General features: G+C 39.4%; 1 protein-coding gene across 1 annotated transcript; it reads left to right on the top strand.

Moving 5' to 3' along the window:
- WDR44 (WD repeat domain 44) lies at window positions 1-22629 on the top strand. Its single transcript, XM_063170670.1, has 20 exons — window positions 1-112; window positions 6397-6430; window positions 8206-8280; window positions 8791-9421; window positions 9994-10124; window positions 10221-10313; window positions 11244-11380; window positions 12345-12428; window positions 12750-12856; window positions 13826-13977; window positions 15424-15562; window positions 15651-15715; window positions 16984-17097; window positions 17890-18012; window positions 18928-19119; window positions 19282-19383; window positions 19644-19759; window positions 20210-20337; window positions 20968-21099; window positions 21557-22629. Exons 1-20 carry the CDS (start codon window positions 39-41, stop codon window positions 21649-21651), a joined length of 2724 nt encoding a protein of 907 aa, XP_063026740.1. The 5' UTR covers window positions 1-38; the 3' UTR covers window positions 21652-22629.
- Window positions 22630-25907: the final 3278 nt, after the last annotated feature.

Raw genomic sequence — 25907 nt, 5'->3', positions numbered from 1 at the left:
CGGCCCGCGGTGCCCGGAGGTGGCGGCCCGGCCCGGCCATGGCGTCCGACAGCGACACCGAGGAGTTCTACGATGCGCCCGAGGACGTGCACCCCGCGGGCTCCCCCGCGCCGTGAGTTCGCCCTGCCCTCCCTCCCCTCTGCGCGGCCCCGCCGCCTCTGGGCAGCTCCCGGGGGCACGGGGGGGAAGCGGGGTCAGAGCGGGGCCGCGGCCCCCGCTGGAGCTCGGGGTGCGCTCGGAGCGCGGAGGGTGCGGGCACCGAGCGGGGCTCGCCCGGCGCTGTGCGGACGGCGGCGGCCGTGAGAGGGAGGATGAGCTCATACCTGCCTTCCTGAGGCGGGAGCGGGTGTAGGGCTGGGAGGAGACGGGCGGAGATGGCATCGGCATCGACAGAATAGTCCCTGAAATGCGATAAAAGTAACAGATTTTCTGAGGAAGGAGAAGAGAGCGAGCTTCGTCAGCAACAGGCAGCTGTTGCTGCGTGAAGAGCAACTTCTGGTGTGCTCTGTGCTCTGTTTTTAGTGGTGCCTTTAATACTTTTACCGTTTTTAATGGAGACTGGACTAGATTATTTCCAGCGGTCCCTTCCAACCCTGACAAATCTGTGATTCGGCATCGCTTTGATGGTTGGTCCCTAGTGAAGGTTTCCCAGCGTTTTGTGGGGTTTGTGCCAGTGCTGCTGCCTCAGAACGGACCCTGACACTGTTGTTGGTGTCAGCCAAATGTGCCCCTCTTGTTGGAAATCTCTTTCTGGCCGTGTGCTGGACAGGTTATGCCCTGTATCAGTTCTGGTTTTCCTGTAGCCTGGACCAAACCTCTTCAATATTTTACGTGGTAGGATGAGGTTTCACATGGCCTGTTTATAGAGTAATAGATATGGATTGTGGGATCCATTTGAACCTTTAATATTGGACCAAGGAGCTTGTTTTAAGCTGTGACTCAGTGGTCACTGGATGCCTACAAGAAAGGAAAGACTAGATCTTTTCTCCTCACCTTCAGATCCTGTATTAAAGTTTTTCTGAGCTCAGCTATTTAGCTGTAGTCTGGTGAAAAGTACATCTTAGCATGCAGTTCTGCAAGATGTGATAAGCCAGATTCACAGTGCTTGTACTGAAATGAGGTTTTTCTCCAACAGCTTACCTCCTGCTAGGAGTACTGATGAAACTCTTCTCTGAGTTGCATTAACTCAAAGTAAACAGCTGAACACTAGAAACAGCAAAAACTGTTCAATAAGTTAAAGCGGCTGAAGCCTGTCAAGGTTGGGACAGAGAGGGTGAAGGTGAGGGATTAGTGTGACTAGAGACCACAGACAGGAAAGGGGAAGCAGGCTTTGGTAGAAGTGAGCTGTTAAATCTGCACATCCACCTTTTGTCTGATACAGATCATGGCCTGGCTTTGCAGGTTTCCACCACCAGTATCTAAGCAGAACTTGATAATATGAAGTCACTCACTAGAAATTAAAGTGAAAGGTGCTTTTAATTTCTCTAGTGCTCTTCCATAACCTGTGTCAATGCATCATTGACTCAAGTCAATAGAATTCTGTGAGCCTGAGTCAAGTAAGGAGGTGATGTCTGTGAGTTTGCAATACAGCTGCTGGTCTGTAATTCAGTCTGTTGTTGAATCTAACAATATGGACAGTATTTTCTCAAAATAAGCTTTTTGAGGTTTCATAAGAGCTAATTTCACACATGCACTGGGCACTTCTAGGAAGCAGGCTGGTATATTATTTTGCATGTGTAATGATGTTGAGTGGGACCAGAAAAAAAAAAATCAAAAGCTTCGTGTTGCAGGGAAGGCAACTGAAAACAAGTACGTGTTGCCCTCTGCAGTTTCAGATATTTCCTCCTGCATTCAATGTTCTGATGATCAGTAAAATCAGCTGGGAGTCCTTTTTGGCAGCACTAGTGTGCAGCAAAGCAGTGTAGATACATTTGCCCTCATTAAAAATGTGAGGTTTGTAGCTTCCTCCCTCCCTAGCCTTTGTTCTATGTGGGGAAGTTTAATAGCTGCTGATAGAGAAACTCTGAAAGTGGTGCCAAGTGTTCACGTCAGCTTGCTGACTTCTTTGCTGTTTACTTGCTTTATTAATTGTCTGGTCTGTAAGAGTGGAGTTTTAAAGTTGGATGTAGGCTCCCAACTCCCACTGTTAAGTCATTAAATTACTGATGCTTGAGTCCCTCTCAGGGAAAGCACCATATTCTCATCCTTGACTACATCTGTAGCTGGTGCTTTTTAAGAACTAATCAGCAGAAATTACAGAAACCAGAGTGTTTCTTTCAGATTAGAATGGTCTGAGGTAGTGTTCCTGGGGTAGCACTTCTGGGGTGATGACTTCTCTAAGGTGAGGTGTGTTTGGAGATGTTCTGAGGTTACTGTATGCCCTCTGGCGAGGCCTGTGTGCTTCCCTTCTGCTCCAGATCTTGCCTTTTATTTCTAATTCTACTTTTGACATGTGGAGGGTGTCCACTTGTTGGATAACTAAGTCCAGGGTAAAAAGGGAGAGGTAGTGTGACAGAAGATGCCCCTATTTAACCTCTGACACTCACTTTAGAAGCACTCTAACCATGGAAGAATTTAGGAAAATATGCTGAAATGTAGAGGCCTGAACAGTCCCATGCAGGAGGACATCAGTTTTGAGAGAAGGAAAATATGAAGTAAAGCACACTTGGTTAGATGCAGGCACGTGACAGACCCTCTATATTTTATTTATAGGAAAAGTGATCCACCCACTCTGAAATCAAGAACTGTTAAACCTAATTATTTGGACTTCATGTGCCTAACAGTGAGGGGGCAAGTTTGTTCCTAGTATGCTTGTATCCTAAAAATTGTTATGAGAAACCAAATGAAAGAGATGGTGTAGATTATGAGAAATGTCCTCTGTTTTGTTTAAATTCTTGACTTGTAACTTCAGTAGTCCTTACTTTAGAAGGTGCCTTGATGCTTTTCCTGAAGAATTTAGTTTCCTCTGTGTAGAAGACAGGTAAGGGTAAGTTGTGCCCCATTGACATGTGGGAGATTTTTAGCACAGCTTTTGTGTGTGTGAGTGTTTTAGCCAATGTGCAAAGCTGAAAGTGGCAGTGAACAGATGGAGTGGGAAGTGTTGGTTGTGTTCAGTGCTGCAGATGCATTTCTGCACTCAGAGTTTGCTGAGCTCCCCCAGGGCAGCCCTGACATGCATTGCAGCAGTGAATCCCTGTAGCTTTGGAGGTGTGAGTGCCATGGAGAGCTGCAGCAGGAGCAATTCCATCTTCCCAGGCTGGAGGGAACAGGGTGTGCAGGACAGGGCTGAGGGCAGTTCTGGGCTGGCTGCTGTGTGTTCTGCACGGGGCACAGCTGCTCTGCACTGCAAGCACCTTCCCATCTGCTGGCTGGCACACCTGTTGGAGAACAATGTACATCCTCCAGGAAGGCAGGCACGGTTGCTTTGGGATTTGCCCAAGGCCAGTACTCACATTGTTTTTTGTTTGAAGGGCTGGATGTTTTGTTTTCTGTCACAAAACTTAACAACAACGTGTGCTGAAAATGTTAAGCCCTCTTCAAACAGGTGCTAGGCTGGAGCTCCCTGATAGTAAGAATGGGAACTTTCCCGTGGTCTGCTCACCGTCAGGATGAATTTGATAGTGGGATAAACAATTTTTAAAAAAAGTTTCTTTGTGAGTTTGTTTGACTTTCAGACTAATCAGACATCTATTTGTGCAAGTGAAATGGGATATTTCTTTGAATTGTGTTTAATCTTTGTAGATAACCTTGAAGCTTTCCTTTGTTAAACTGGTGTAAAAATGGTGTAATGTAAGATAATTTAGAACTTAGGTGAAATGCAGTCTAGAAGATGTATTGCTATCAGTTTATAAATCCCACTTTTTAGTAAATGTTCACACCAGATTAGTTTTTGCCTTATGTTTTCTGTGGCATATGTCAGTTTTCATGTGCTGCCTGACCTTTCAAAGCCAAATCAATATTTGATCTTTGGGTTGATCTTATGTAAATATTTTCAGACACTTTTTTCCACTGTATATATGTTTTTTAAAAATGCAAAGGTTTATACACTACATCCAGAAAACTAATGGGCTTAAAGTACAGGGGCATGGAGAAGGCTGTAAGTTCAGGTGGCTGGGAAGAACAAGACCATTCCAGAGTTGTGTTGAACTGCAAAATATTTCAGTTCCTGAGCTGGCTGACCTTGTGTAAATGTAGTAGCACATAAACAGTAACTGCTCACGACTCTGGGAGCGATGCTGCTGACAGACACACAGCTCAAATCCTCTCAGGCAAGACTCTGAACTTACCTGCCTGTATTACAAGCTGATCTGAAAGTGGGGGCTTTGCCAAACAGCTGTGGAAGCTCTCCACTATTTTAAAAGCATGTAAATTCCATGCTAAAGCTTCTCCTTAATTGTGCGTGTGGGTTATGTCAAGCTAACAGCACCATGTTATGTTCTACACCTGCTAGTTTGTAACCTTTATCACTCAAGCACCTTTTTCCAAGGTAGCTGAGTAGCCTGAGCATGGAAAGTAACATCTGGTTTTGTTTGAGTGCAGATTTTCTGCAGAACTAATCAGCTGAAGAAGTCTGAAACAATAACAGTGTCTTTTGAACCTCCTATTTTGTGTAACCAGTGTAGGAATGAGTTGCCTGTACCAGGAGTGAGGGTCCAATTAGTGGGAAGTGTCACAGTATAAAATCAAAATATCTATTTGCAGTTGAGGGATTTGTGTTATTTAGGTTGTTAAGCAGTGTCTTGTAAAATAGGAGCCTAGCTGAAGCCTAGGCATTAATGGTGTAATTATAAATATGTTTCATTGTTAAAGTCATCTCATGGACTTAATGAACTGTGACACATTTCTGCTGCTCCTAAGAAAATTCAAGAGTTGATAGTGGAACTGAAAATGTTTCAGTAACCAGAAATCTCACACAGGCTGAGGCCTTTCCCAGCAATGTATTTTGTGATACAAAAAATGTTCTTGTTTTCCTGGCCAAAATATTAATTTTTCTCCTTTTTTTTTTTTGCACATTGGGGTTAGAGCTTTCTAGGAGGATTGTACCTCAAAACAGTGTCACAGGTATTGTGCACCTGAAGTTAATTCTTGGACAGAAGCACCTTAGTGTAGCATGTTAAATTAGTTGCAATGATAGAGTGTTTATATAACAATCCACTGTACTTTCTTGTTTACTTAGCTCTGCTGTATAAATGGCATCTTTGCTTTTTTGTGATTAAATGCTTCCAGATGGTAAAGAGAAGAGCTGAAATTCTTAAAAAACAATTGGAAATAGTTGTGGTTTTTTTTCAGGAAGTATTGTTATTTAAAACGATTTTGGAGGCAGGAGGGGTGAATGAGGCTGAGATCTCAATATTTGTGTGTATTGCTTGGTGCCAGGTGATACTTGGGGTTCAGACTGTCACTCATCTTGGTGGTCAGCTGGGATCTGTGTGCAATCCAGGCAGTTCTTTTGGTAGTAAACTTTTAAGGAATTAATCTGCAACTTTGTCTCTGCTTGTGATTGACAAACTGATAAAATCATAGAACAATTCAGGGTGGAAGCAGCCCAGAAAAATCATCTGGTCCTACCTTTCCTTTATGTATCAGCAAGATTCTGTAGTCAGAGTAAGCAGTGGGATTCAATATTTAAATATCTTCCAGAATTCTGGAAGTCTTGTAGAAGATGTAAGTTCAGGAGATAATAAGAGCTGACCATCCACTAATTGAATTGACTTGACAAGAAGTAATTATTTGATACCATTCCCCTAAGATAGCTTGTTCTTTCATGTAATTAGTGTAACCAGAGGTGGAGTGTGAGTGGTTGCTAATGCTAAGTCACTGTTTCACTGGGAGTATTTTGGAAAGTAGTGCACACCAGTTCCTTCCTGTTAAAGTGTATTTTGTCTCTATTTATACCAAATGTCCTGATTAGAAACAAGATCTTAGGTTTGCTACAGAGTCTGAGGGGCAGACTGGCTGTGATAGTGGTAACTCTATGGATCAGGATTCAGGCACTTGATTTGCAGAGTACTGGAGTGTTTGTGCTTCTGCTCTCTGAGAGTTTTGTTTCTTCAGTGTCTACCCAATGCTTGGCACACACATGCTAATTTTGAATTCTCTGTAGTGCAAAATGGTTTTAGTTTTGTACTTGGAATAACATCTTTTTATTAGAAAAGGGTGATAGGTGATTCCTAAAAGATTCTGCTGGCAAACTCTCAGGATTTTGTAGAAGCTGTGGATCTGTGTGTGGTATAGAGGAGGGAACTTGTGTACAAGTGATGTGAAAAACATTCACTTTGTTGCTCATCCAAATTATCAAGTATACAGTTCCTGCAAAGGAAGGCTGTGTTGTAGACTGTTTAAAACAAAGCTTATTGTCTATGAACTCTACCTAAGTCTGTCTTCTTTTTCTGACAGGTCACCAACAAAAGTTGGAACCAGTGTAGTAAAGGTGAGTTTCTTAAAATCAGTCGAGTGCTTGTTGATGAACACAGGGTTGAGTATTTCCACCTAATGTGCTACAGAACCCCTGACATCTGCACACAGAGGAAATTACAGATTTTCCTTGTTGTATGTAGCAATTGTGCTTGTCTTGAAATTCCAGCTTTCCTTCATTTAGGGTATGTTACAGTGTCTCAAAGCTCATTTTATTCTGAAATGTGTATGTGCAATTTAACTAAGCCGTATGTGATTACTGAACTGTGCTCTTTCAACTGATTTGTGAGTAGTAAACAAGGCTCTGCAGCCACCTGGCTTTTGGTCCTGATTTATATGAAATTGTTGATTGTGCTCTCTTCTGTCTCCAAAATAAGAAAGATCTTAATGTTTGTACTTCAGAAGCCTCCCCCCTAGGTTATGTGAAGATAAACCACTATATTTAGCTTAATGAGACAGCGTTGCCACTTCCCACGCAGGTAATTGGTATTCTGTGCGTAGTGACAGCGAGCCTGAATCCAGCACACAGTGAATAGGTGAGGAGCTGGAACCTTGTGCAAATAACACTCATTTCCTGCTCTCACAAGGGCCAAAGGTGCTGCTGTACAACACTTCTTGTAGGTTTGTCTGCAAAGAGTTGGGAAATCCTGGTGAAGCCAGTGTTTCAGAGCTGTCAGCAGTGCTCTGCTCTGAATCAATAGTATTTTAACAGTGATACCATATCTTGCTATACCTCTTAGGGAACAGGGCCTTACCCCCAGTTTTGTGTTCTGTTTAATGTCCCTTTAATAATTAAGTATTACATGTGTAAGCCTTTCAAGCAATGTTGTTTTATCATTCTCACTAAACTGTGTGCAATCAATGAACTTCAAAACTAACTTTAATGTCTTCATGAATTATTAGCTATGATATTCTCTAGGTTGCTGTTTGATTATTGAATTTTTTGAAGTATCTTCCTTAAGTACTTGTTCAAAGCTAAATTTCTGAAGGTGGAAAAAGTAGTAGTTTCTGTGCTTGGTATCATATCAGTTCAGTGAATGTGTGACTAATGGTATCATTTGTCTTGGAATGGGTAAGAAATATTTCCTAAGTCCGAAGTCTAATAGGTGTGTGAGTTTAATGTCAACAGAATTGGAAATTAATATAATGGGCTTCTGTAGGCACTGATTACATTTAAGTATTTATGTCATCATACACTTGAAGATAAACTTTAATAATAAAGCAAAGTAGAGCTTGCATTTAGATTAGAAATGCTTTGTGGCAGGAGGGAGTGGAGAGGGAGGAAGAATTGTTCTGTAATTGCAGCTGTCTTTGCAAGAATGTAAGATTCCATGTTAGAACCTCAGAAGCATATTTGTGACCACTTGATAGAGCTGCCTGCCTTAATTTGGAAATTTCTAAATGGTTTCTACTATATGTGGCTGTTATATAGTTCTTGCATCCTTTCCTAAAAGCTGATAAATAAAAGAGAAAATATTTTAATATGGAATTTCCTTGCTGCAGATTATTACATGTGTCTATTTCTCTGAACTCATGCTGCCTTCAGTTTGATTTTAATTGAGGTTGCAGCCTCTTATATATGACTGCCTGTTTTGTTGCATAGGGTACATGACTCTGAAATACTTCTCATGTGTACTGAGCATTACTGTTTAAACATCTGACAGCAGTAATGTGTGAAGATGTGTCAGATTTCTTGTCCTTTATGCTATTTAATTTGTTGGAGCTGTATTTTTGTTAGATCATCTTACTGAAGAAGTTAGTACCATTGTCTCATGACTTTTTCTTTTGTAGGATATGGACAATAAACTACACAAAGCTGGAAATGAAACATTTGTACGAGAAATGAAACAAGATGATTCAAAAGAGGTTAGTTAAATATTGCTTTGAGCTTCCAGCATCACACAAAAAATACTAAATCATTTAATGATCAGTATTCATCCTGAAACTACCATAGGTTAGAATTAGTTGTTAATGCTAGTAAAAATGTTCATCGAAAGGGTAAAAATCAAACTAAGTGTTCCAAAAACATATTTAGGATTCACCAGTTTTGAATTATTTGTGCAATTTACAAAATCATATTTAGCAGTACATGAGAACTCTGAAGAATGAGCAGCTTTTGTTTCCTAACAAAAAGTAGTTTTGTTTTCTCTCCAAATATATTGAAGAAGACTGGAAATTAGTTACCTTGTTTTATCTTTTGAATATGCTCATTTCTGCACCAAGGTTCTGGTCTCCTTTTTAACCAAACTGCATTTTGTATATAAAACAACTCTTCAGTGGAAGAGCTCTTGTGGGTATTGTGCAGGCTGACTGGAAATTTTTACCCAGGAAGTGCCTGCTGGTGACTGGTATAATGATTTTGTTTTGTTTCTCTAGATTATTGACAGTATTATAGAAGAAAGCCAGAAGGCCCAACAACTAGAAGATGATGCTTTAGCTTCTAGAGAAAATGAATTGACTGATCCAAATTCAGATGCAAATGCTTGGATTTCTGGAGCAGGTATCATTAGTGATGTCCCAGAAGTACCAGCTGCTAAAATAGCATTACCAGAAGACACTAGAGAACCAGAGGATCAGAGTGTGTGCAAGGACGCTGAATTGGAGTCTGGGAAGCTTTTGTTTAGTTCTGACCAACAGGAATCTCATAAACCAACAAAAGTAACAAATGCAACTGACCATAAAACGGATGAAACTGAAGCACAAGGAGAAACATCAAAAAAAGAGGACATAACAGACAAGAAAGAGACAAATACTTTAGACAGAGCGGCTTCAGATTTATCTACCAAAGACCCTTCTACAACAGAAGAAATGCCCCCAGCCAAGCCCCCGAGGCAGCTGACTGTAGAGCCTGACATCGTTGCCAGCACAAAGAAACCTGTCCCAGCCCGGCCCCCCCCTCCCACCAATGTCCCTCCCCCGAGGCCACCCCCCCCTGCACGGCCAGCTCCACCTCCCCGCAAGAAGAAGAGTGAACTGGAGTTTGAGGTGCAAAAACCTGTTCTAGAAGGCAAGTGTTCTATTTAGATGGGTTTATTTATCTGCAGGGTTATTATTTTTGTGTGTTTTGAGTGAAGAATCATTCAGTCCTGTGATTTTTAGTTTAGTTGATAGGTAAAAAATTATGCAACAATCTTAGCTTATTGCAATGAAGTAATACCCTTCTGCTTTACAAGTGTTCCTCATTCACAGACTTTCTTAAATAGCTGTAGCTATAGCAAGGAGAAGTTGACTCATCAATACATAAGTTAGAAAGCAGTTACTTCAAATGAAATGTGTGTGTGGTCTGTATTTGCATAGAAATGCAAGTCAAGGTGTGGACTGAGTTCTTATGAAAATGAGTAGTCATGGGTTACTGGGAAATGACTATTAAAAAGAATTTAATAAAGTTTAAGAGGCCTAGGTGTGAAGTCATGCCTGAACCTCCAACTGTATATGAAATACTTAATTGTAAGTTAGATATGGTGGCAGTTGATCATTAAAAAATACTAAACTGGTCAGAAAGGTGTTCAGCCTGTAAGTGATGTTAGGATTTGATCTCTATAGCAAGTGTTATGCTCTTTTTAATAAATCTCTTTTCAGTTTCTCGAGACAGCTTCACAGCTGGTGGTCTTTTAACTTCAAGTTCAGTGACAGAAGGTGTGCCCAAAGATTCTCAGCCTTCCTTGGATTTGGCTAGTGCAACTAGTGGAGATAAAATTGTCACTGCCCAGGTATTGGGAAATGATTGTGAGTTTGATGACTGGAACATTTTCTATTGCTTCAGTGATACAGTAGAGATAATGTAATCTGTGTCTGCACCCTTTCAGGAGAATGGGAAAGCAGCTGATGGCCAAACAACAAATGAAGTACTTGGACCACAAAGACCCAGGTCTAACTCTGGCAGAGAGCTCACAGATGAGGTATCTATGGCTGTGGTCTGTACATGGAACACCTTTGTTCTTGCTTTCCCTGTCTGATAAATGAGTTGTTGTAGTCAGGTCACTCCTTGTTCTCTGAACCACTCCATGCTGTCACCAGCAATGCAAATAGGAGTGATGGTGCAGCTGGCTTTGTCCACCTAAGAACTTTGTGTCCCTGAGTCATGTGTGCCTTTAGCCTTTGGAAGTGTGAGCTGTAACAGACTGAAATGCCATCAAGTTTGTGTTGGTAGCTATGCAAACACCTCATAGGATTTTCATGGGAGGGAAGAGCAGCAAACCTGGCATTTTGTCATGTGTCTAAAAGGGGAAGGAGTCAGCAATAGCAAAATGATCTTCCTCATACTAAAAAATATTTTCTTCTGTAAATAATTCTGCTAATCCCAATGATATTTGGCTTTTGTAAGTTTTCATTTGTGTCTATCACTGTACAGCTTTTTTTAAGTGTTGCTGAACTTTTGTAAGCATTCATGAGATACCCCAACTAAACCTTCTCCTTTGTGGTGCTAGTGAGTTCTCAATTCCTTTTCTCCCTGTATGTTAAATTTGCCTTTGGCTAAACCTAAGATATAGCAGCTGGAGTAGGAAAGAGGAAGACTGTAATGTCTTTTAATTACATAATATATTTCATATTAGCATGAAGGGTGTCAGGCAGTGGTTGATGTCTCTATAGCTGCATTTTGATTTATGAAATTGAAGCTTGTGGTATGTAACTGTTCATCTTTGTCTAGTGATTGATAACGTTTGCACTAACATGCTAATTTAAACTTTGTCTTTGTAAAATAAATATTTAGTGAGCTACAGAATTTCCCATTAAGATAAGTAATTTGTAAGTTTTGATGATTTCTGTTTTGCTCTAGGTTTTCAAGTCTAATCAAGTTCTCTTCATTTCACATCTTATTTTTTCGATAGGAAATTCTAGCAAGTGTAATGATAAAAAACCTTGATACAGGTGAAGAAATACCTCTGAGTTTGGCAGAAGAAAAGTTGCCAACAGGCATTAATCCCCTGACTTTGCATATCATGAGGAGAACTAAAGAATATGTCAGGTATGAATCATGAGAGCTTTCAAGATGCTGTTGCTCTCACGGGTTTGCATAAACGGAAGCTGCTGTTACGCAGGTGAAAAGAGCCCAGATCCATCTGTCTGACTAATCTGAGCTGATTCCCAGTTCTCAATGAACCAGCCTCATTATTGATTTCTCTCAAGTTTACTAAAACTTGATGATCTTGCTGGAACTTGACAAGCAAGTACATCTGAAAATCCACTGATCTCCAGTTAGCCTTTGATATACTAAATGTCATTTCTGTGCTGAATTAAACACATTTTGTGTTCAAGTACTGGATGTTGTTCATGCCACCACCTCCTGTAGTTTTTTTCAGTGTTTCATAGGAGATTGTTTCTTTGAAGATCTGTTGTCATTAGTGCAGCTGACTGCTTTGAGGTTTGCCTGTTCTTAATACAGTTTTAGATCCTTCTAATGTGTAAAATGGAAGCTTTTTGCAATCTTGGATAGAAAACGACACGTGCTTAATGATCATAATATCATGTCAGTCTAGGTGTTCTTTTCAAAGGCCCATATGAATTTATACATCAGACAACTTCTAGGTTTTTTGCATTGTTGTATTATTGAGAAGCTCACTTTTCTAGAAGTCTTTTGTGAAAAAAACTTCTATTTCAGGATTAACAACTATTAATTTAAGTGGCATGTTACCAGTTCCTAGTAATTTAATGAATTTTGTCTGCTCTTAGCTTTCAAAGTATCACTATAAGCTTAAGTTGGAAATTTGTGGCAGGGAATAATATATCTGACACCTGCAGCTTTAGTATAAAGATGCTTAATAATTGAAAGACCTGTTTATTATGTGATTAAAATAATGTCCATGCTTTTCCAACGTGTTACATAGAGGAATAAAGATGGATCCTAAAATGCATGGCCTACTTTACTAATGTTTCACTCAATTTAGATTCATTATGATTTCCCATTAAACAGTCACTTCTGTATTTCCTAGTAATGATGCAGCACAGTCTGATGATGAAGACAAAATGCAGCCACAGCAAACTGACACTGATGGAGGGAGGTTAAAACAGAAAACGTAAGATGCTGTTTTATGTTTTTTCCTTTCCCTAGGAAGAAAAAACAGAATTTATTTTTCTAAGCTGAAACTTCCCTTCTGATTACTGAACAAGTTACCTTTCAAGTAATCATTTTACTGGTGATACCTGATTTTACATAAGCCTGTAGCTCAGTGCTTGAACTGAAGGTTGCATGACTGCTGTCAAATTTACTGCTTATTTTAAGAAGCAGTAATAAAAAAAGAAAAGGTTGCATTATAAATCAAAATTACTGATTATAGTAGCAAAAAAAGAGACAATTTTCCATTATTATGTGTTGAAAATATACCCTTGTTTTTAAGGACTCAACTGAAAAAGTTCCTTGGCAAATCTGTGAAGAAGGCAAAGCACCTTGCTGAAGAATATGGTGAACGTGCTGTTAATAAGGTTAAGAGTGTTCGAGATGAAGGTAAATGACAATCCTTTTTTTTTTTTAATAGAGTAGTTGGTTTATCCTTGTGCTTTAGGAATCAAAGCTGGCAGAGGAACATACACTGCTGCATTCTACCACTGTTCTACAGTTGGTGATGTGATTTTTTTAGAGTTGAACCTTGTAGCTTAGTAGGCATTTTGAGATGAACATGTTACAAGGATAAATTCTTGTAAAGTAATAGTTGAGAGACCTTTTCAACTAAACCAGCTTAATGCTCTGATTTTTTGCTGTGCTGTTAGAAAGAGGTTTTGATATCAAAACATACACATTTTTGGAAAGTTACTCCAGCAAAGGTAGAGGTGGGGATTATCTTCATTACTTTAGTAAATCAGATTGTTTTCTGGCAACCAGTAGTACAACTGGAGCTCTCATATAGCATGAGCTCCTGTTAGATTTTCCAACTGCAATTGAATTCTCCCCTTTTTGTTTCATCAGTATATCTTTCAGACAGACTTCTAGTGCTGCAGCAAGCTGGTGTAACCACAGCCTGAGATAAGTGCCATGGAAATGCTGCACTTCAGTGTCTTGTGTTGCCAGTGGCTGTTGGCCACAGCTCTTTTGCAATTCTTGTACTTCATGGGCAAATCACCAGGCCATTGCAGTGTGCTCAGAGAGAAGAAGCCAATAGATTCATTTTCAGACACATCAAACTGACAGAAATCACTTAGTGCAGGATCTCCTGAATGCAAGACAGGTGCCAAGAAAGGGGCAGAACAAAAATTGATAGCACTTCTTATTTTCAGTGTTCAGTGTTTGGATTTGCTGTAGCCTAAAATGAATGGAGATGTATTTTTAGACCTTAATGCAATACTGTTCTTATTTTCCTTTAAGATCTTTAAATTGCCTATAGAAATTGTCTAATTCAAGACAAATCCACTACCAAAAAGCTTACTAACATATTAAATAGGTGCTGCAATATCAAGTGCTGAATTTGTGTTTCTCTAGTCTTTCACACAGATCAAGATGATCCCTCTTCCAGTGATGATGAAGGGATGCCCTATACAAGGCCAGTTAAGTTCAAAGCAGCACATGGCTTCAAGGGACCTTATGATTTTGAACAAATTAAAGTTGTTCAGGATCTCAGTGGAGAGCATATGGTAGGTCTCAAGTTCCATCTGTGATTTTGCTCAATCTGTTCAGCCAGATTCAACTTCTCATTTTCATCTACTTGCTGACCTCCAAAAATGACTCTCAGGTTTATTCTCTGTGGAAAAAAACTTCATTCTACAAAATAATAGTCTGGCAAAAAGAAAAAAAAAAAAAAAAAAAAAAAAAAGAAGAAAATTTGGCTGGTTTGCCCAGATCTTCAGGGAATAAAAAGCATGTAGATTCCTAGGCATCAGGGATTCTCCAGAGCTCTCCTTTGAAGAATTATGGTATCAAGTGGTATTTGTTTTTTTCAGTTCCTGCAGTTAAAACTTTAGGCTGAAATAGGCTATTTTCCTCTATCAGAACTGAGCACAGAGCAGCAAGTTTGACCTGTTCAGCAGTAAATAAATGAGTCTATTAGACAGATGAACACAAATATTGAACATAAATACTTACTAGGTTTTGGAGGCAGAAGTTGGGAGAGGTTAATGGAGTATGTGGTTCAGAATGATAAGGTGGGGAGAAACCAGGATAGGATATTGCAGAGATGCCTGTGGAGAACCAGGCAGAAAAGCTACTTATTTGCCAGTGTTTGAAGTGAGCATGCTTCCCTATGAGTCTGGAATACATTCTAGTATTCCTGATTTCCCAAACTTCTGCTGTCTGACACTGGAAGCAATCTTTCATCTCGAAGTGTTGGGCTGAGGGTAATGACCCACAGCAGTCAGTGACCAGAGATTCCAAGTTGTCCTCCACAAGTGAACTTTCCATTCCTGCTGGTAATCCCTGTTAGTTTCCATCATGCCAATATTTGACTTCTTAAACCCAGGAAATTCCTCCAGATTGGTGGAGCATGGTGGAGTCAAATGCCTGGTAGCTCTTTATTCAGTAGCAGGAGGAAATGGGATACTGCTTGTGGTTATGTTTTATTGACTAGTAACTCTTTGGACTTGGCAATGGAGAAAGAATTATCATCAGAGGCTTTGCAAAGCCCTCATGCCAATGATGAATATAACAAATATATGTAGTACCCATTTTGGTTGTAACCAATCACGGTTTCCACTTTAAAAAAATGCATGCAAACCTCAAGTGCAGCTACAAGTACTTGTCAGTTCCACAAAACAAACAGGAGGTTCTGAGCCCCTCAGATAACTGTACAAGTCTTATGTGGAATTCTGTGGTAGTGCTGACGTCCTGTAACTCCTCTCTTGCAGTCATCTGCCCTGTGGGCCTTTTTCTTTCTGCCCTATGCCCTTTTTCTTTCAAACTGTTTTTGCACATATGTTACACAATCCACCAGTCTTAACAATTATTTATCAGCATTTTGATCTACAGTTTATTTTACTTGTGGTATCTTGAGTATGTCTAAAATCTTGTCAGTTGACGTTGTAGAAAGTCTTTTTGGTATGCAGAAAAGCACTTTTTGTGATTTAATCATCTCTTTATTTTGCCAGGGTGCTGTTTGGACAATGAAATTTTCTCACTGTGGTCGATTACTGGCATCTGCAGGGCAGGACAATGTAGTGAGGATATGGGTTTTGAAGAATGCCTTTGACTATTTCAATAACATGCGCATGAAGTACAACACAGAAGGTATCTGTGCATGGCTGCAGCTCTGAGACACAAATTCTGGCTGTTTGGGAACCTGGTGCTGACCATGGTGTTTCTGTCTGTGTTCCAGGCCGTGTCTCCCCTTCTCCCTCTCAGGAGAGCCTGAATTCTTCCAAGTCTGATACTGATGCAGGGGTAGGTACACAAGGGAGGGGAAGAGATGGTCTGGTTTGTAATGCCACATCTTCATTGCTGCTTTATCCAAACACACATTAAGGAGTTCTTGGCTTGTGTCTTTTTGTCAAACTGTTATATCAATAGATGTCTTCAAACTGTTATATCAATAGATGTCTTCAATCAAATATATTAATTCCATGTACAAGGGGTGCAAGCAAGGAAGCCCATCACTGAATTTAAAGCATTACAAAATCTGCATAGCTGTGCTGTGGCCTCCTGCCAGAGGAGATTGCTGAGTGAATTGCTAAGGGGAGAAACTCTACATCATTGAATTTCCTGTCTTAGTGTTTTATCTCTGACCATTACTTGTGGTTAACGTCTGACTTGATGTTTTTTCTGAGGAAGGCCAAAGTGAGCTATGGGATTCTCAGAAGCATAATGATACCTGACAGATTTAAATTTTTCACATCTGTGTAGAAAAAAATGGAACATGACTGAAGAAAAGTATTCAGACACTCTTACTTGTAGTTTCCAGATACTTTAGTAAACCTTGCCATTAAAATAAATGTATTTAAGGTGTTTTATTTCTACTTTTGGCTTCCAGTAGTATAAGAAACAGATGACAAAATCAGGGTTTAAGTGAAGATCTTGGCAGTAGCATTATTTAGTGTGTGTTGTCTTGGCAGAGGGGGAAGCAGGGCGGCCAGCAGTTGTTGTTAAACTCATGTAAATGAGTGGGCTTGCTAAGCCACACACACCAGAGATGCTGTTTTGAGTGACTGGGTTTTGTTGGGTTTGGGTTAGTTTTTTTTCCTGGAGAGGTTTTGTATAGGAATTTCTAGGGCTTTTTAAAGTTATTATTTTACATCTGTTAAATCTGAACCGGTCTCTTACTAGGAGGTTGTCATTCACGATATGAACTAGAAACTTGGAAACCTGAACTCACAGTTTAGATTCTGAAGTGGAACACAATTTTTAAGGTTGAGATACTTTGTTCCAAAAGCTTATCTTCAGGTGTTTGCTTAAATTGCTGTCAGACTGATCCCACTGAATAAGAGAAAAATGAAAATGAAATGAAAAATGGAAAATTTAGAACTTGTTAATTTTGCACTTCCAGGATGATGCTTCACAGCCCATGGTACTTGACATTTACTTTGGTTTTGTATTAGTGCAGTATTGTTTGTTCAAATTGTTACTGTCCTTATATTTTTTTAAAGCAGTTAAGTGCCTCATGGTAAATTTTTCCAGCTAATGTTTGGAAATATTTCTGTGCATTTGTCTGATAGATTTGCAGTGCAGTTGATGAAGACCCAGATGATAAAAATGCTCCGTTTCGGCAACGACCATTTTGCAAATACAAAGGCCACACAGCAGATCTTCTTGATCTTTCCTGGTCTAAAGTAAGGCACCTTAACACAGGCTGCACAGCTCTGTGTTTTCTTTGTTTTCTGTTGTCATTTGTCACTGGAACCATACATTTGAACAATATGAAATGATCCTTGAAGTTAAGAGAAGTTTTGTACAGGCAACATTTATTCTAGCTGAAATAGTTGGAATAAAGTGAGCAACCTTCTTGTGCTTGTGTAATTAAGAGTGGTCTTAAAAAAACCCAAACAAGCCAGTAACAATTACAGTTGTATATTCAATAATGAAAGTAAATTATTTACAGTGGGGGGATTTTCTTTTGAGCTGTGTGGTTTCTGTTCTGTGATGTTACTGCTTTTCCTGTCTTCAGTGTGCTTCACTTTTTATGCAAAGTGTACGTGTTCTGAAGTTGCTGAACACATACATCTATTTTAAAATTAAAGAGTTAGCTTGCTTCACATTAGACTTATTCAGATAATTCTCCACATGGGAATGCAGTTGTACTTTTAGGAACACAGTCTGGTTGAAGCATCTCAGGCATCTCTGAGGTCTGTCATGCCATTTCTTGGAATACTTTAATTACATTTCAAGTATTCGTTTTCACTGAGGTTGTTCCAGAAAATTTTCTGTTACCAAGAATCAGTGTACAGCTCTTAAGGAAAACACTGATAAGTAATGGTAATTTGGATAAACCTTTTTGTCTGAAAATATAAAATGTTGAATTTCATGGCAGCACAGCCTTGGTAAGGCTCTACCAATCAAATTGCTTCTGTATTTCCTGTTACTTTTATGTCTGTTAATAACTGTGGAATTCTCTTGTTTCACAGAATTACTTCTTGCTTTCTTCTTCTATGGATAAAACTGTCAGATTATGGCACATATCAAGAAGAGAATGTCTTTGCTGTTTCCAGCATATAGACTTTGTCACTGCTATAGCTTTCCATCCAAGGGTAAGTGTAACTGCCCTCTTACTTCTAGAGAGGTAGAATTTAAAATTACAGCGTTCCATTCCCTTTTTTTTTTTTTTAATTAAAAAAATAAAATGATTGAATAATAGAGTTTGTGCAGTTCAAAAATATGCTTCATGGATAATATTCCAGGACTTTGTGTTCATCTTCACTGAACTTCACCAGGACTGTCCATGGGGTTTAACCATGTGTACATGTGAAGGGGAAAGTGAATTGTCTGTTGGCTGTACCGTCACAGCTAGTAAAGTGTAGAGTAACTGTGAAAAGTTAAATTTCCAGTGAGGGATATTGTGATTGAATATTTGTGGGGAAAAATCATAATGAGATTGAACAGATTGTCCAGAGACCACAGAATCCTTCAATTCTTAAAACTTGACAGGATATAGCCACTACAGCCTGATCAAACTTTTGGAACTGTAACTGTCCTTGCTACAAGCAGGGGAGGTGGATCAGAGACCTCAAGGGATTAATTTCAACTTACTTTTTATAAATTTTTAAAAATACTATAATCAGGCTTCCTAATATTAATAAAACTCAAGTGGAAGAACAGTGTTGTCAGTGTTCCCTAAACAGAACTAGTAGATGTATGGGAAACCATGAAAGGAGCTTTCAGCTCCTGGCAAGGTGAGTGTTGAGAGGGTAGAAAGTACAACTGTGCTAACAGTGAGCAATTTTCTAACCTGAGATATAACTGCATGTGTGTAATCTTGTCAAAAACCTGTAAGAATTTGAATTCCATTTGCCACAAATTTCTTAAACATTATAATTAATTATTCTGAAGGTTCTAATTGGGAAATTCTGTAGAAGAGCTGTTTGGAAATGGGGTGGGAAGGTTTTAAGGAAGGCAGAAACTTACTCATAGCACAAGTGGAGATTAAACCTTGTGTGTGTTCTCAGGATGACAGGTACTTCCTCAGTGGTTCATTGGATGGAAAACTCCGACTCTGGAACATTCCTGACAAAAAAGTGGCATTATGGAATGAAGTAGATGGGCAGACAAAATTGATTACAGCTGCCAACTTCTGTCAGAATGGCAAATATGCAGTGATAGGCACCTATGATGGAAGATGCATCTTTTATGACACAGAGGTAAACAAACTTTGAGGCTGTGGATTTTTTTATGTTAAATAACAAGCAGATCTAGAAGTCATGGTTATTTAAATACCAAGAAACAAACCTGTTAGAGCTTGAAGCAAACTAATGTTTCTATACAATTGTTTCAGTTTGGGACACATTTTGATATCTTTTCAGCACTTGAAGTATCACACACAAATACACGTGCGTTCTACCAGGGGCCGAAATAGAGTTGGAAGAAAAATTACTGGCATTGAACCTTTGCCTGGAGAAAATAAGGTACTGTCTTTGAGTGCAGCTTTGGACCAGTACTGAATTCTGATATTTATATCTAATGTTTAGTAATTTTGTGCCAAATCTTGTAACACTAGTGAAATGAGCCTTGCTGTTTGCTGATTTAGACTAATACAGTACTAAGTAGTGGTAAAATAGAATATATATTCTTTTAATGATGTTATGCTCTGATTAATGTGCAGGTGAAAAAATGGTTGCAAATGGCTAATTGTTCCCACTCCTAAATTGATTTATTTCTTTTCTAGATACTAGTGACATCAAATGATTCCAGAATCAGATTGTATGACCTAAGAGATCTGTCCTTATCTATGAAGTACAAAGGTTATGTCAACAGCAGCAGCCAAATCAAAGCCAGCTTTAGGTAAGACAGTTTTGTAACAATGGAGTTAGGGATTTGGGAAATGCTGTGGCTGAAGTATGGAGGGTTTTGTTTAAATAATCTACATTGTCATGAAACTGAGCTTCTGAAATGTCACTTGGCTTGGAATGGAAAGGTAAAAAAAGACTCTGGTGAAGAGTGATGAGCTGGGAGCTCCTGTGGGTGAGTGAATGCATTTGCATCCTGTGGACAGTGAGCTGTGTGTCCATTACTGTTGCTGTGAGGGCAGAACTGTGCTACAGCTGAGGTTGGGAAGGACCTTGGGAGATCATCTTGCTCAGCCCCCCTGCTCCAGATAAATTTCCCAGATTAAATCATCTCTACTTCCTGGGCTGTAGCCCTGTTAGTGTCAGAGTTTAGAGATGCAGAGCTGCTGTGATGCATGCCTGAACAGCTAAGAAAAGTAATGTTTTTCCTTCTTTGAATCTTTAGCCATGATTTTACCTACATTGTAAGTGGTTCAGAAGATAAATATGTCTACATTTGGAGTACATACCATGACCTGAGCAAGTTTACATCTGTAAGAAGAGATCGAAATGACTTCTGGGAAGGTATTAAAGGTAAAAACCAGCTTTTGATCTTCGCTTTATCAAAGCTCATATGATTTGAAATATTTTATTTGCTATTCATTTAGTGTGAACAAATTCTTAGCAGGATACATGGTAATTGGTGACCTGTCTGGAATCCTTGTTGACAGGACACTCTCTTTGGGATGGCAAGAGACAAAGTAGTTTAGAGTTTGTCCAGTTTTAGTAAGAGATTAAATTAATGTAATCTTTTGCTGGCTAATTTTAGAAATCAAAATAATTATCAACCCATAATCCTTTATGGAAAAGTGACTTTAAAAACAAATGGAAGCTTTCTCTTGCACAGCAGACTAAAACAAAAAATGGGTGAGGAAAAAAGCAGCTCTTTTATCTGCTCCACATACACAGTGTTTTTGGAAAATGTGGGCCATGCTTATATCAAATATGTTTTGGACCTCTTGCCAGTTAGTTTTGGGCACTTAGAGCATCTTCTGAAATCCCTAAGATTATAGAACAATGACAGTTGTTCCTTGAATTCTGAGTTTACCTGATGGCCACTAGCACTGAGATTTTTGTATATTTATTAGAAGTTCTGCCTGCTGTTCTTGTAAAATGAACAAATTCTTGAAGCAAGGTAATCAAACTTGGATTGTCTTTCTGCAGCGCACAATGCAGTTGTCACCTCTGCAATCTTTGCTCCAAATCCTGGTCTGATGGTGTCACTGGAAACTTCTGAAAAGCAAGAAGCTGAAAGCAAGGGAGAAGATTGTGAGATATCAGACACCATCCCCTCTGGTAGGTGTTTAAGGTGAACTCTGCTTGGTACCATGGCAGGAGCAGGAAAATATTGTGAATACTTCTGATCTGGGTGGGGGTTTCTTGAGAAGAAAAGTCCTTGCAGTGCCATGGGTACATATTCCAACTTAGCATTCCACCTTGAACATTTGGGCAGCTGTTGCATTCTTAAAAGCTGAGGGAGGATGTGAGATGAGGGGTACAGTTGCCATCCTAAGTACTTCAGGATTGTTCCTTTTACATTGGAGCTGTTAGGAGGTAGAGCTGCACCAACCATTAATAAAAAGAAATGCAGATGTTTCTTGAAATATTGGCTAGAAATCAGAAATTATAAAGGAAGAAGGGTTTCATAGTGATGTCATATATTTTAATGCGAGTGTGTTTTATATATAATAAAATATATAATATATATATTTTTTTTTAAATGAACTAACAGTTTATTCTTGTTCTTGTTAAGGAGCTCTGAAGACAGATCACACAGAAGTGCTTCTATCAGCTGACTTTACTGGAGCAATTAAAGTCTTCATTAACAAAAAGAAAAATGTATCTTAGTTGGTTTGCAACTGACAGCATAAAGCTATGGTACTGTGGGATTGAAATTCCATAAATAATGCAGGCAAAAGCAAAGTATCTAATATAATAATGTTACAGGCTGATTTATTTTTAAATCTTTATTTTAAGGCTACTCAAATATTGGATCCTTGGAAAGCAGTGTGCCTATTAACACCTGGGCTTGTAGGATAGAGAGGAATGTGTAAGAATAATCCTGCCAAACATTAGACTCTAAACTTTCTGCAAACAGTTGTTTTGCCATGTCGTTGTGAACCTGCATAGGTTTCTGCACAAAATTGTGTCTGCACATGTGTGTGCCTTTGGGATACATGCACGAATTGGAACCTGTATCTAAAGGGTTTTAGTGGTGCTTCTGGCCACTAGATGTCAGGAGCTGGGGTGGGAAAGGAAGGCTGGAAAAATGCTGAATAATGTAGTCTGATCTTTGCACAAAATTCCATTGGAGAAAGATCTTGAATTTGTAGTAGCTAATATTCAGAGTTTTAAGTTATGCAAGTTTTTGATGGGTCAGCAACCATGTGTAAATGTTTTTATAAATTTCTCAACTTCAGGACGTGAAAATTTTTTTGTTGTCTTTTAATTGTTGTGGACTTGAGATTCCTTTCTTATATATAATTTTTTGCACACTGGAGCACAATACTTGTGTAAAGAATTCTCTCATTCCGTGTTCACGGGCACCAGGATATATTCACCTTCCAGATAAAATTAAGCTGCATTAGAAAGTTCTTATATTTTACAACTATGTAAAATAAACTGTTTACATTTTTTAAGCATTGTAGCTTAAAGTTTTAAGTTCTTCTTGTTTGTTTAGTGCCACTGAATTTTGAAAGTCTTTGTAAATATTCATATAAAAAACCTATGAAGTAACATTCTGGGCATCACTACCCATGAAATGTTATTGATGGTCAAATGTTCAGAGAACAAATGTATCATTAAACTTGGTCACACACTTGGAAATTGTTGCTGCTTTTCTGTTTTGATTTGTTAATTTGCCTTTTGTCTAAAGTGGTTTTGACCAGTTTCTGAGATCATTGATCCTGCAAGCACTTGTTACCTTCTGAGTTCTACTTTTCCTGATCTTGTCACACCTTTATTTCTGAAAGAATGGGGAATGAAGTACTGCAACTGGATATAAAGTAGAATTAAGAGTAATTATATGATAGTTTCACATAGGGAAAACTTCAGAAGTGTGCACAGAATCCTCTCCTTCCCATTAGTGGAAGAATGAAGACATGGAAAGGCAGAAGGTGAGTCTTGCTCACCATTTAATTCTTTTCTTCTCAGGTGAATTTGGCTATGACTTTGTGTAGAATTGTCTTGGACAAGAAAGGCAGTTCCAAGGGGTTTATTATCAGTAAAAATAGATACAAGAATGGTACACACATTATATAAAATTATCTTCAGTTAACACAGTTGGGTGAATTTGACTCAGGGTTGAAAATACCTGCATGAAACAAGCTAAACTATCTCAGGGTTCTTTTGTTACTTTGAGCTCCACTGAATTGACAGACTTGAGGAGGTGGCACAAGAAGACATTTGGTTTGTGCCTCCAAAAATCAGTTTCTATAATATATGCAGTATCTGTGTAAAGACTGTAACTAAGTGAGATTTCTGTGAGCTGTTCCCAGACACTTCTAGGGTTTGTTATAGATGTTCTACATATTTATTGACTCATACAAGTTAAGAAGCTGCTTTATGCAGTACAATGCCATCACTTTGCTTACAGGTACCTTAATTCCAGAGTCTTGGCATATTGTAGCTTGCATTTCTCTGGAACTAAAAGTCCAGACTGGAGGAGGAGGCATATGGACTTAGCATTGGGGGTTTGGGGTATACTGTTTTTGTGTGTGTGTGCTGCTCTTTCACTCCTGCTTTTTCCATATTATTGTTAAAATAGTAAATGCCAAAATTTGGGATGAGTAATAAGAGAAGGGAGCTCTTATTAGCTGCTAAGAAATACACAGAAGAGGATGGGTCCAAGCCAGCTTTGAGTGACTGAAGAGCTGGCTGCTGTCAACGTGCAGTGTTGGAGGCACATGTGGGGCTGAGGGACATTGGGAGGGGTTCCTGCAGCATGAGTGGCCTGCACTTGGGCAGTTTTTACATTTTCTATGCAAAGTCTCCTCTCTAACGTCTTCATCATCTGAATTGTTTTGGGTTTTTTTTCAACATGACTACTTTGGAGATATACAAGTTGAACTGTTAGTTTTGCATATTAGCTGCCAGAACTTCTATTAAGATGTTTGTGTTCGGACCTGTTGAGTACTCAGGTGCTCCTTAAAAAAGGGTTTTTGTTTTCATTATTCAGGCAGAAAAACAAAGCTGATCTTGAGGAAGATTGACTTCCATTTATCTTGATATTTAGCTTTTCAGCACTCACAGTTCTGGTGTTCTTCTGCATTGATCTAGTATTCTCAATGCTTTTTCCCCAGCTGAACTGTTCTGCTCAGTTTTGATGGTTCAGAAATCAGTGCCTCTTTCCCTCTCCTTCCAAAATTGTGTTGGTTGAGTGCTGTTCCAGTCTGAGTGGTGCTGTGTCCTGTCTGATCTCAGCCACTGCTGGGTCTGGAGACTTCTCTGGTACCTGATGTGCTGCCTTCTGCTGCTGTCACAGCCTCCAAGTTGTCCCTGCAGGTAAATGTTGGTTTCCCTGCTGGGCCTGTCGGGTTCAGTCATGTGCCTTCACTGTCTGTAGGTCAGGGAGTGCCCTTGCACTGCAGTGATGTTCCTGGCTGGAGCACAGGCACAGCGTGGATGGAGATCTATTGAAATAAAACATTTCTCTTTGTGCAGGAGGATTATTCTCTCTGGAGTGGTTTTTTTCCAGGGGCCTCCTTAACAACCTCTGTTAAGGAACAAAAGGTTGACATTCATGTCATCAAAATTCTGCTTACAGAAAGTGAGAATTCCCAGGAGGCAAAGTGAGGAGCTGCCATTGCAGAGGAACCTTGGTGCAGGAAATGTGAATTAACCCAGTCGCTTCCCAAGAATCAATAAAATGAGCTGATTGGAGTGAGTGTCACAGATCTTCAGCACCTCATTTCTGCTGTAGCTGGGTCCTGGCAGCTGCTTCTGGCAGAGAGTGGCTGTGGGTGGGAACAAAGCTGTGCCTCTGTACCTTTGTCTCTTTCAGAGCTGGGCACCGAGCCCAGTGCACGTACAGAGGGACAAAAACAACAGATCGAGGAGCTGAATCATGCTAAAATTTGATTTCTAGATGCTGCACAAGTCCTTTCTTCTGACATTAAAAAGGGGAGGGGGATGCCTTTGTTTCTTTTGGTTGGTGAGATTCTTTTGGGTTTTGTTTTTTCACTGAAAGCAATGCTGAACTCTGCAGCTGGCATGATTCTAACAGTGTTAAATATATGAGCATTAGCCATAGGCATGGCAGAATTGATTAATCAGTCATGGAAGGCCACTGTGCTCTTTTTGCCTGTCATTAGCAATTTGCTGAACACATATTGGAAAATGGCCACTCCTTCAATGAGCCAAAGTGAACCTAAAAGTGTAAGGAATGCTAAGCTGTTAACCTTTTGAGGCAAATGTACCTGCTGCTTCTGGCTGGAATATCAGCAATGCAAAATTTTTTATGTTTTATGTGTGTCTGTTTTCTAGGTGTTTTCCCTAGTTTCATATATGATACCTTGTTTGTTTGAGAACTGCTTACAAGCATATTGCTTCATTTTGTGAAAGTGGGAACAAACTGGAAGGCTGTAGGGAACTGTTGACTGGTTCTGAGGATGTGCTGCTGGAGTCATGAATCCATGTTCTTTATGCTGATGTCTACAGCTGCAACTTTTGCTTTCCTAGTATTTTGCTGATATTATTGGTCTCCTGCTAAGATGCAGTGGAGGCTTTTCAGTTCACATGGTTAGAAACTGATATGTGCTTTAGTGATGGTGCTTCAGGCTTTGGTGTGGAATTCTGCTCACACTATAATGCTCAGTAAATGGAGCACAAAAAATGAGTGAAGCCAAGTGCTATGTACAGAGCAGCACACAAAAGGCCATTCAGAAAGGAACACGACTACTTGTTTAAGCCTGTGGGTAAATTTGTCTTTAACTGCAGTAAGTGATGAGCACATGTTTAGAGCTGTGCCAGAAAGTTTGTTTTTCCACTAACCATAACTCCTTTGATTTTTGTAGGGTTCATGCATAAATTTAAATCTATCCTTTAGTACCCTCCTGAATAAAGGCTGGTATTATATTATGGTGATTAACAGAACAGCTTGTTAC

The sequence above is a fragment of the Melospiza melodia genome, chromosome 16 (assembly GCF_035770615.1).
Source record: "Melospiza melodia melodia isolate bMelMel2 chromosome 16, bMelMel2.pri, whole genome shotgun sequence".
Lineage (NCBI taxonomy): Eukaryota > Metazoa > Chordata > Aves > Passeriformes > Passerellidae > Melospiza > Melospiza melodia.
This window is presented reverse-complemented; position numbering and strand designations above follow the sequence as displayed.

What these genes read in the sequence shown, in the direction of transcription:
- WDR44 (XM_063170670.1), top strand. Translation starts at nt 39, where the DNA reads ATGGCGTCCGACAGCGACACCGAGGAGTTCTACGATGCGCCCGAGGAC. An exon ending in GCAGAGAGCTCACAGATGAG is followed by an intron (nt 10,314 to 11,243) that starts GTATCTATGGCT and finishes TTTTTTCGATAG; the next exon opens with GAAATTCTAGCAAGTGTAAT. An exon ending in GCATCTTTTATGACACAGAG is followed by an intron (nt 19,120 to 19,281) that starts GTAAACAAACTT and finishes ATATCTTTTCAG; the next exon opens with CACTTGAAGTATCACACACA.